Below are 11,879 nucleotides of genomic sequence, written 5' to 3'. Positions count from 1 at the left end.
ATGACATCACTGTGTTGTCTTATCTCCGGGTTAAAGCGGTCATTTTCGTTGGAACAGACAGTGGTCTATTTCAGGCCCCAAAACTGTTGACTCAAATAGCTGTACATACTGATTGGTCGAGAGAGAGAATGCATTTTTGAAGCTAGTAAACACAGTATGCTCTCTTTGCTGCTGGTTGCACTCACCGTTCAAATCTCTCTCACTCTGTTGTCTCTGTTTGTCTCTCTGTTCTGTCTTTCTCTCTGTCGCACACACACACACACACACACACACACACACACACACACACACACACTCAGGTGATGGAGTGTGTTTATATGGGCGTACATAGACCAGACCACCCTGACTGAACCTTGTTTATCAGCTACTAGACCTAGACTGCTACCAGTTATCTCATGTGGACACACACACATAGACACACACAAACACGTGAGCGTGTTTTCATGCATGTGTGCACAAGTGAGTTTGTGGTTTTTCTGTTTGGCAATGTGTATGCAATGCATGAGTGTGTGTGCGTGTGTGTGTGTGTGTGTGTGTGTGTGTGTGTGTGTGTGTGTGTGTGTGTGTGTGTGTGTGTGTGTGTGTGTGTGTGTGTGTGTGTGTGTGTGTGTGTGTGTGTGTGTGTGTGTGTGTGTGTGTGTGTGTGTGTGTGTGTGTGTGTGCGCGTGCGCGCGTGTGTGCGCATGCTGTCCGTGTGTGAGCATCACTGTGTTTTGTCACTCCAAGGGCTTCAAAGACAGGTCTATTTGTAGTATAGTTGACCCTTGACCTTTTCTTGACAGTATGCCAAGCCTTGGGAGCAGCACAGAGCACCTCTGTTCTCTGTGTTTGTTATTGTCCTGCATAGTCATACGTCTACAACGCCACGGGTGTGTCTTGAAATCGCCTCCTATTTATGTTTTGGTGCACAATTATAGGCCTAAGTGTCAGTCATTCTTTTTCATAGTTGTCTTTGCTGAAAGTTTGTAGTGTCTTTGAGAGCACTCAGTCCTTCTCACAATATCTAAATCCAGCCATGCTTTCCTCCTAAAGAATGTCCTATTACTGTATACAGTATACCTGTAAATATAAGCCCCCTTACAGCTGTAGTAATTGAAAGTAAGTAATTGAGAGTCATATAGTCGTATTGTCAAAGAATGAATGGCTTTGTCCGAGCTGAAAGCCGCACTCCATTAAATATTGGGTTCAACAATGCATGTTGTATAGATTAGAGGCAGAGAGATAGACAGTGTGTATATACTGTATCCATTACACTGTGCCACTGCATTAAATGGTAACCTTTACACACCAACCAGCTCACTTAGGGGTTAAATGTCTTTGGCTCCTTTTCGACACTAAGTCGGGAGGGGCTTTGGGATCGAACCGGACACCTTCCGATTCTCAGGCGGCTGCTGCTCTACCTCCTGAGACACTTTATGTATCACAACAAGGCAAAGTACAGGAGCATAATGCACTCTAAACCCGAGTGGCCAGTTTGCCACCAATGTGTACACACTGATAGGCCTGTCACAATTATTATATAATCGCAATTATTTGAAATAATCGCAATAGTTTTTTGCATAATCGTCATAATTATTTCCATGTCGAAAAACAAACATTTTCAAAAATAGTGGAAATAGACGATCTTCAAGCTCAAAACCCTGTCACATCGCAATGACTTTTGAGCTTGTACAGTAGATCGGCTATTTCCACTATTAATGTTTATTTTTTTTGTATAAAGTTATTAAATAGTTATTTGTCATATCTGCCCTGTGCAACTGTAGTTTACAAAGCCTGGCTAAGTCAAACAGAAATATAATTTCGATTCATAGTGCTCCAATGTTCAACAACAGAAACACATAATCGTGACAGCCCTATATACACAGAACTGCTGTTTGGAACAGCCTTGTGGTTGTCAGCTGGCTGATACCAGGCAGGCAGGTAGAGAGTCGTAAAGAAGAAATTCCACTCACACCTGCACTGTGCAGCAGAACTATGCCTTTATATGGTGGTGAGAGAGCAGCCGCATACACCCAACGGTCACAATGAAAACATGTGACTTAACTGCTCAAAATATGTATGTGTACAGTATATCCATATATATCTGTCTGTCTGTCTGTACACACACACAGTATATCATATAATGTATATATAATAATGTAATGCTCCTGTAGTCCCTGTGATGAATGAGTCAGTGTACCAAATGACCTGTGTACCACGGTCATGAGAAAACAATCCTGTCTGTGCTTTGTACTTGGCATATAAAAGCCTCTGTGATTGTCATTAACCAAGTGAGAATAGCTCTCAGGTGAAGTGAACCTAAAAACCCAGGCCCTCCTGATCCTGAGTGTGCAGATTTTATTTTTCTTGATGTCATATCTGCCCACCATCATCTACCATTAGACCCAGGTTTAAGACTGTCGTGCGTGTGTGTGTGTGTGTGTGTGTGTGTGTGTGTGTGTGTGTGTGTGTGTGTGTGTGTGTGTGTGTGTGTGTGTGTGTGTGTGTGTGTGTGTGTGTGTGTGTGTGTGTGTGTGTGTGTGTGTGTTGTGTGTGGCCTCTTTGATGAAACACATGGTACTTGTTGCTGCTAGCACTGTTAGCAGAGCAGCACGCAGGTCTTTGCCATCTGGACCTGCACTTTGATTCTGCTGGGGCAGCATCCATGTTTATACCCCGCTGCCTAGTCAGCCATGATAGTTGTTTGCTTGTTTTCCCTCCCTCCTTTCTTTATCTCTTTCTTTCATCCCCCCTTTCTTACTGATTCACTGATCTCTTTCTCTTCACTATAGTATTTTCGTACTCACTTGATCGCTCTTTCTCTCTCTTTCTTTCTCACTCTCACTTTATACACCTCCACATAAAGCATGTAGTAGCTCGAAACAGGACTCCAGACAGATATACACGCTCACAATACGTAGCAATGAGACACGTTGTGAACTTGTAGATCTATAGTCTTCAGCAAAGCGATTTGATGTAGAGGGGAAAAGGTGGGGGAGGGGAAAATAAAAAAACGAAGTATATACTGTAGGTTGAAGTAGTTATAACTACCTTGAAGTGGTTATAACCACTTTCAACCTGGCATCCCTGTTTTGGGGTACATTATTATAAGCGAAAATGACATTTTCAAATGTTTTGATTTTTTTTTTTACATTTTCAAACATTTTCAAATAGGCACAATGTGATGCGTTGTGAGCTTCTAGATCAGCTATTTTTGCTATTCATTTCACAAAGTACTGTACAATATGTAGGGATTAAGTGGTTAAAAAAATGAAGTCCCCCCTGTCCTTTCTCTCTTCTCCCTCTGTCTCTGTCACCCTCTGATTCACATTTACACAAACTCAATTGAAATTACTAAACAAGGCTGTATCCGGTTGAATCCCAACTGGGATGCAGCCCAGCTTCTTTGTAAACCAAGTGTACCTCTGTTGAAAGGCTACCCAGAGCCTCCGTCTTCAGGCTGATTTAATCTCAAACCTGAGAGCGTTCAGCGATAAGAGCACTCTGCAGCTCGTCCCGCCATTGTCTCTGCACTGCGTATCCACTTCCATCGCCATAGAGACCGCTGCGGGTTGCCCTAGCAACCTGCGAGCATCTATCGTGAGGTTGTCCCAGAAGCGTAGCCTTAATTAAGGGGCGTCCACTACTTTTTAATCAGGCAACTTTAAAGTGCTACTTAATCTTTAATTCTCACCACGCTACCAACGCCGCCTGTTCGTGGAGCGTAGATATCTGATTGTTGCATTAAGCATGCATGCATTCTTTACCCTCATAGGCAAAACGTTCAGGTTCCTGTATCAAGCTAATTGAGATGGTAGTATTTGCTTTCTCGTCTCCTCCCCAGGTTGGACTACATGGCTTAGGGTATCTGCAAGCAAAGTGAGACGTCTCCTTTCCTCCCTCTGTCCCTCCTCTCCTCTCTTCCATCGGAGGTAAGCACAGACTCATAAATATAAATCAATTGAGCATTATTGTGTTTAGAAAGTCTTAGATCCTCTACGACGATCAATAGACTATCAGCACATATTTTAGGCATACACTGATTATAGATTTTGATGGTGTGATTGGCCTGCTGCGGCTCCACGAACCTGGAAGTCATGGTTGGATCCCCAGCCCACCTGGTGACCACATAGTGAATCATTGCATGCTCAGGGATGTTCAATTCAGCCTGTTTTCTTTTGAAGCTCTTGTTTCCTTTTACAGCGACGACAAAACCCTCACACAAAATGTCAGCATGCTCTGGCAGTGAATTACACCCCATGTATCCTGAGGACGTGGGAAATTACCAGATTTTAAATTGTGACCAAAACAAGAAAACAAAATAGAAGGAAAATGGTCATGTTTAAACACATTTATTTTAGCAGCTTGTGGTTGCTACAGTTATATCTTGTCACTAAAGTAAAAAAAGTTATCTAAAAATAAATGTGTGTGTTGCAAGGTAACTTCAGACTGGATGGACAGATGTTCAATACACTTTAAGGGAATGATCAGTAGGCTGCCCAACATAACTCATTACTGTTTAGGTTGAAAAAGGTCAAAATGAATAACAGATGGGAGGATTTTCATGAACCTTTCTTGAAATAATGAGTAGGTTGCCTCAAAGAAATAATTCATTTCGGGGTCAAAAAGGCCAAAGTCACAGTCATGGTAAGTATTGAGGACAGATGGGCAGATCTTCACGAAACCTGAGGGGAATCTCCATTAGGCTGCCACGAAGAGATGACCAGCTTTTTCCCCTCGTAGGGTCAAGGTCAGATTTGGAAGACATAGAACAAGAAATGTGGGCAGGGTTTGCACCCCCAGGTGCATTACTGCATTTGTTTGGTTTTGTGCTCTATAAATATATTGTTGCTGTTGGGCGGAAAACCTGTGAAAATAGCAGATCTACAGCTCGCGATATAAGGCATTGTAGCTTGTAGATCGTCTGTTTTCACTATTTTAATGTTTTTAAAATAATAATAAAAAAGAACGGTTTCCACAAGACAGCGACGATATATCATTTCTTTAGCATTTTTGTAATGTCACATTTTGGATTTAAAATCAGCAAAAAATACACCATAGCTTTGCTTTGTGGCATTCACCTCTTCAGCTTTGCATGCCAGACAAGTGCTATGTTGAGGGCCAATACTGCTGACTGGAAGAGATTACTGTCCTCATTTTTTCGCTCTGACATCTTGAACTGGGATTTTGGAGATTGCTACATTTCCTGTCCATAAGACCCGACACGCAGCAAAAGATGCTTTGAGAAACATAAACAAATTTGAGACATGTGTGTGTGCAGAGAAGACCTTGAGGAAAGCTTTTTAATACTTTGTCATACGACCGTGACACGTTGTGAGCTTGTATATCGGCTACTATCTTCGGTGCGGCACTGTCGGCTCTGCACTTGTATTTTAGTGTCCGATGTCTTGGCCAGAAATCGGTATCAGCCAATAAAAAAAATGTAAACTGCTGTTGCAGTTGCTATTTTGTCATGACCCTGTCAGACCATCTTGCCAGTTCTACCTGTTAAGGGACCCACTGGTGGAGAATAAGGAAAACCGTGATCATCTCAGGAGTCTAATGCTCTTGTCTGCAGTCTAGACCACCCTCACATTCATAGTTTTTACCTAATCCCTTATAGGCTCACCATGGCCTCTCTTAACCCATTAAGACCTGAGGCCGACAAAAGCCTTCTAAATCAGTAGTTCTCAACGTCTAAAACGACTGCTGCTTTCCCAGTTTTAATGGGTTAAAACCATCAGGTGTAAACATTTACCACATTAATCCTGGTGTCCCTTTTTTCAATTTATTTTCCCCCACAAATGTTTAAAACATTAAAAAGCAATTGCTAAAATAATCGATGTACAAACTCACAACACATCGTCGACCCGAGCTCGTAGATCGGCTATTTTTGCTATTTGTTGTACGACAAATTACAGTGGTTACATAGTGGTTAAGGCCTGAATGACCTCAGCGACAGGTTATTTCTATAGTGTCGCACCAACCAACTGCTCAGCCTACAGTAAAGCAGCAATTACGTTAATTCGCTTGAAGTCTGTGTTTTCATTGATTGCATGTTTCTATATTTTGGCATATTCATTGCTGATGAAGATTAATATTTTGCTGCTTTGAAATGTGCCTGAGTGAAAAATGTGTTGGATTGTGTGGATTACTTGTGGGTTTGCTCTGGCACATGCACCTTACCATTTAACATAGCTGCCTAAACCCTTTAATATGGTGTAATTTCTTTTTTTATATATAAACATATTATGTCAACTTAAAAACAAATGTACAATCAAAGGAAGTGCAGATGAATGGTCCAGGAATAATGAGCTGAACTGATGACAAATGCATTTCTTCAAGACATATTTTTTCATCAACTGGTTTGGGCCACATCTCATTCCTTCAGCAATGTAAAGAGAAGGCATGTAGCCAAAATAATGTTGGCGAGAATATGGGACGCAGAGGGCATTTTTAGCAATTTCCCTAAAGATTAGGCTACGTCAGCCAGAAGAACACAAAGCGATAAGTAGAGGCGCTGACATGTTCAACCTTGCGTGACAAGCCTTACATTGCTGGATTTAGGATTCATGCTATCTGTAGGGCGCCACCACTCACCTCTGCAGCACCCATAACACACACATTTTCCTAACCAAAATGTAAATGAGTGCTTTAATTTCCCATAGCAACACGCTGTTCCCCTCTCCCTCTCTCCTGCAACTGATCTCTCCGATGTTTTTCTTTTTTGCACTTTGAAAGCTTTTGGGGATTAATAAATGCCGCCTTCAGGGACACTGCATGATTCTGATGCCAACAGCAACACATTAGAGTTGAATGGGAGAAAGGCCACTAAGACCCAGGCACGGATGACTGTGGGTGTCGGGACTCCACAGGCAATCTATCAACTGCCATGGATACTAAACTGTTTTGTTTTCGCTGCCGCGAAATGTTTCCGTTCCCTCCACCGGGGTGAAAGCGGCTGTGGCAACGTCACACGAGAGATTACGAGGGTCTCTCCGTCCATCCGAACTGAAGAAACATTCACCCTGTCCGCCGAGACTCGAGTGCGTTGTGTCTTGGGGCCGCAGCGGTTTGAAATGATTACTCTTCATAATGGCTGAGCCCCGCCACCAGGCTGTAATGAATAACACGGCATGGACTGAGTCCTTCCAGATGGTTGCAGATGAAATGCCACCCTTAGCATTTTTCACCAGCCTGTCGGGAGTGTAGTCATGCCAACACAGCGATGACGATGGTTATTATTCTCAAGCACTTTTGAATTTCTGAAGGACTCTCACAATTTCCCAGGGTGATGTATTCCTTCCTGTATGTCTCCACAGAGACCAGCAAAGTGCTTGTGGTTTATTATTATTTTCATTTTCTTTTGTGACTTTGGTCACGATTCCATTTAACCATTTCAGCCCTATTTTAGACTTTGTCATACAAGGGTGTCACGCAAAAATTGCGCCGTGACATGTTGACAGCTATAATCACCATCTTGAATATTTTATCATCCTTAATGTATTGTACGCTGGGCACTCTGTGCCAGGGATGGACAATACAAGCCTAGTGACATGTACGGTCTGATAGACGTACTGTATCTTAATGAATGGTATGGAAAAATTCAATATCGAAACAGCGTCAAAACTAATATGTTAATTAATTTACTATTTTGCATCCAATACTAAGTAGTGCAAAGGTAATAATGCATCTTTTCTCTGTATTGCTGCTGCCTCTCTGTTAACCTGTGTTAACAGTCAAGCCGAGTAACGACGTGTGATAACTTTTAGATAAATCTGACAATTACAGAGATCAAATCTCGAAGTTTGCCCGTCGGCAAGCCCAGGCTTGCGTTCCACTTCTGTTGCTGACATACTCATACGTCTTCCTCCTCTCTGTCTGCAGGCGTCATCGTGACATCGGCGAGGGGGGGGGAACGGTGACGGAGCCCTTCCCCACCGCTGCCAGCCAGCCTACCGGGACGACAAACCTGTTCCCTGCCCTCTCCCCTCACCCCGCCACCCCCCGCCCCGTGGCAGGATGGACCCCCAGGCTGCCCAGGGGCTGCTGGGAGCAGGGGGGGATTATGGGCTGATGATGATGATGACACCCACGCTGGCACCCAGCCCTCAGAGCGAGGCGGTGACGCACGAGCTGGAGGAGTTGTCCCTCCATCCCACGCGGAACCTGCCCCCGCTGAATGAACGCAAAAATGGTGAGGTGCCCCGACATGCTGTTTGATGGAAACGCACGTTCTTTAATGCACTGTAGAACTTGTTTTTCATTGACAAATCGAGTCTGTCCCGATATGTTCCCCCAGAGCACTGTTCAGTGGTTAGATTTCACATTTGCTATTGCATCAGACACTTAACCACTTAAACCCTTATAGTCTTAGTGAACAACTGTGCTCGGATCGCTTCTTTCCATCTACACCAAATCTCTATTACACCAAAAATAGCAGATCTACAAGCGAATGTTCCCCACTTCCCCCCAGAATAGACATGATGGGGTTCAAGTGATTAACGATGAAAATTATTGCCTAAAATGACATTCCCAAAACAGGGGCACCAGGGTTAACCTTATTTTGATGTCCATGAAGGCCACAATGTTCTCTGTAGCTGTAGCAGCCCAGGTTACTGCAGCTACCCAGTGTCGTACAGTTTTCTGACATCACTGTGTGACGTAAGAACTATAGTACAACCACTTCCAACTACCATAGGTGGCTGCAGATTGCAGAACACAGAAAGAATGTGAAGGAAGTAACCCAACCAACGCACAAACTATATTTGGATGTTCAACTTCCTTCAGCTTCCTTTGCATTGGTCCTGTGGTCTGCAGTTTCTTCTGTGTAAATATACAGTACTGTACGTCTCTTTAATGAGAACCTTGTCCACAATGCATGCTGGTCTATGTTGCCACTGTCGGTAAAGCTCTGTGAGAAGAACTCAGAATTATCCATTGATATAGTAGGCGGTGAGGCTTTTACTGCTTCAGTTGACTACATTGTAGTCGGTAATAATTGCACTTCCACTAAATGAGTGGCGGTGTTCTCCTTTAACTAAACTTATCATCGTCCTCTTCTGAAAACTATCTGGTAGTAGACCTTAATAACCTTTATTTTAGTTGCACAGTGTGACTTGTCATACCAACCAACAAAGTTTAGCCCACACAATCTTAAACCTCCAATTGTTTTCACTAGCTTGGACTAAGTGTTTCTGTTGATTTTGTGGTGTTGGATTTTGGTGCTGATGTTTTTTGTCTATTGTCAAAGTACAAAAGGTTAAATGACTCAACAGGACTAAATGTGATGATTAAAACAAAACAAACTGACAAAAAAACAAACATTTGAAACAAAATATTTGGGATTGATTGGAATCATCCAGTTCCATTACACTTCCACATGCACTGCACACATACATCTAATGCATAACCAATTTATATCCTCAGTCAAACATACACAAAGAAGTATTGTACTACCTCAATCCAACCAACCAACCAACCACTCAAACTTTCTACCTCCTAAACAGAGCCCTCAAGCTCAGATATGGTATGCAACACACTCGGAAATTACAAGCCTGCCGTTCTGTAGCTGGCTTTGCACGCTAGCTGCCCATTACTCACATCATATTGTCGCCGTTTTGGCAGCCTCACAGGTCCGACCGAGACACTGATGGATGAACGACGATGAATAGCAGGGCTTTAGACCTGCCACAGGGGTTGCCAGTTCCTAATCACAGCTTAGATGAACTTGGGAGATCAGATCACTGATTTAGCTTCGTACAACCATTGCGATATTGATCAGCGGGGAAAGTCCCAGCTCCTTTGTTTGCAGTCAGCAATGGTGATTAGGACTGTGAGATTTGGCTAGTTTGATATACGTAGAGTACATTCTCCAAATGATGTCTCATTTTAATGTATTTGATCTTTTATATGACTGATAAAGCGTAATTATAAAAAGTGATATACAATGTTTCTTGTTTGTACACAAGTTTATTTTTCTTAATCACTTTAACCATCCATATTTTGTGCACGTCGTTGTCAGGTCAGGTAGATCCACAAGCTTGTAGCATTGCGATGTGGCTGATTTTAAGGAATTATTATAAAATAGGGCTTAAGTGGTCAATATTTGTATTAAGCTAATGCCAAGCAGCTGTGGAATGTGACACAGATGTAAAATGGCACAAAGGCATGGACAGTGTTGAAATCCATATCAGGGAGCTCGCCATAGTACTGGTAGTTCTGTTGTGTGTAGCATATTAACTGAGTCTATTTTTGCAGTGGTGTTTCGATCTGGACAGTTGATGGTTTTGGTGTTGAAATTAGAAGTTTTAGTTTCCTCTGTGATAATGATTGCATTTGCATATCTTATTACTAGTGTATATTGTTATTGTATATTATGGCCTTTAATTCAAAATTGTTGTCTGATTCCTGCCAGATGGAAATAACTTACCGTAAGGTAGCATTGAAATTGCGACCAACAACAGGTCACTGTTTTGAGTCAAGAGAGCGCTACCTTCCATCGGAAATGAACGACAGCACAGCGCCAGAGCTGTCATTATACAGTTAGGTTTCTCATAGACACACAGCTGACTTGTTTCCATGTAAATGGGGAGCTAAAGCCGTTCCATGTTTGTGTGCTATGAAATAAAGTTGCTTTGAACAACTCTGAAATACATTTTTTTTGTATGTATGTACCTACGTTTTGCATCAGTGAAGATGTCGAAGATAAACAGACTACCTTACCTGCAATACTCATGGCAGCACAGGAGATGATCTAGAAGTAAAACTTCACAGACTAATCTATCTGTCTGTCTGTCTGTCTGTCTGACTGTGGAAAACATCTGTGGAATGACAACAGTAGCAGAACTCAACTCTGTCATCATCATATTTGCTCCACTCATTTCCCCTCCAGGGATACAACGTGTGCTGTGTGCACACACACACAAATACGTATGCATACCTAATATTTTCCTACCCAGTAAGCCCGCTTAGTCCTTTTGCCAACTGCAGAATTCCTCCTGTCGTATTGCGTTGTAACACTCAGGTGACTGGCCACACACAATCATGTACACAGCCCGCAGCCTTGGACCTCGACCAAGTCATCTGTCTGGAGCAGAGGGCATGGGGTTGGGTCAGGAGTGAGAATTTGTGTGTGTGTGTGTGTGTGTGTGTGTGTGTGTGTGTGTGTGTGTGTGTGTGTGTGTGTGTGTGTGTGTGTGTTCACTGTGTTGGTTTCCTGATTAATCAGGTACAATTGTTTGTTTTTGCCCCTTAATCATAGGGCCAATTAGAGCTGTTGTAAAGGGTGGGATGGTAATTGGGGCTTGTGAGTGCCTATAACTACCAATTTGTATTGAAAATAAATATTCTAGCGGCACTTTTCACTAGTGCTGTTTCTCTGTATTTTAATGTATTTAAAAATAAATGCTATTTAACATTGTCCTCAGAAGGCCAGTGGTTTGAATCAGTGTGAATGATAATCCAGGTAATAAAAGAGAGAGGCCAGACAGTATTATATCACATGTGAATTCATGGCATGCATGCCTGCACTGTTGTCCATACCCTAGGGGCTAACTCATCAAGTTTGTATGGGAAACAGTGGTTTAGTAATGAAGGTCAGTCTTTGTCAGAATGTCTCACCTTCGCATACACCACAAGCTGAACTGCTGTGAGGTCACCTGTGTGTGTGTGTGTGTGTGTGTGTGTGTGTGTGTGTGTGTGTGTGTGTGTGTGTGTGTGTGTGTGTGTGTGTGTGTGTGTGTGTGTGTGTGTGTGTGTGTGTGTGTGTGTGTGTGTGTGTGTGTGTGTGTGTGTGTCAGGGTGGGAAATCAACACAAGCCAGTTGCTGGCAAATGTTTGATAATGCCTGTTAGTTATAAAGGGCAAAACCAGAGATTGCAGAGATTGTATGACTTTAT

The 11,879-nt window shown here is 42.7% G+C and overlaps 1 protein-coding gene across 2 annotated transcripts in view; it reads left to right on the top strand.

Moving 5' to 3' along the window:
- mrtfba (myocardin related transcription factor Ba) overlaps positions 1-11,879 on the top strand; it is a 37,208-nt gene that overhangs the window by 2,730 nt on the left and 22,599 nt on the right. For both annotated transcript variants that reach the window (XM_084077699.1, XM_084077698.1), the window contains exons 2-3: positions 3,824-3,911; positions 7,867-8,176. In XM_084077699.1, the coding sequence (XP_083933825.1) occupies positions 8,002-8,176 (175 nt within the window). In that variant the 5' untranslated portion in view covers positions 3,824-3,911; positions 7,867-8,001. The remainder of the gene's footprint in view (positions 1-3,823; positions 3,912-7,866; positions 8,177-11,879) is intronic.

The sequence above is a fragment of the Gymnoscopelus microlampas genome (genome assembly GCF_963454915.1).
Source record: "Gymnoscopelus microlampas genome assembly, chromosome: 14".
Classification (NCBI taxonomy): domain Eukaryota; kingdom Metazoa; phylum Chordata; class Actinopteri; order Myctophiformes; family Myctophidae; genus Gymnoscopelus; species Gymnoscopelus microlampas.
The sequence above is the reverse complement of the archived record's forward strand: the minus strand, read 5'-3'. Positions and strand labels throughout refer to the sequence as shown.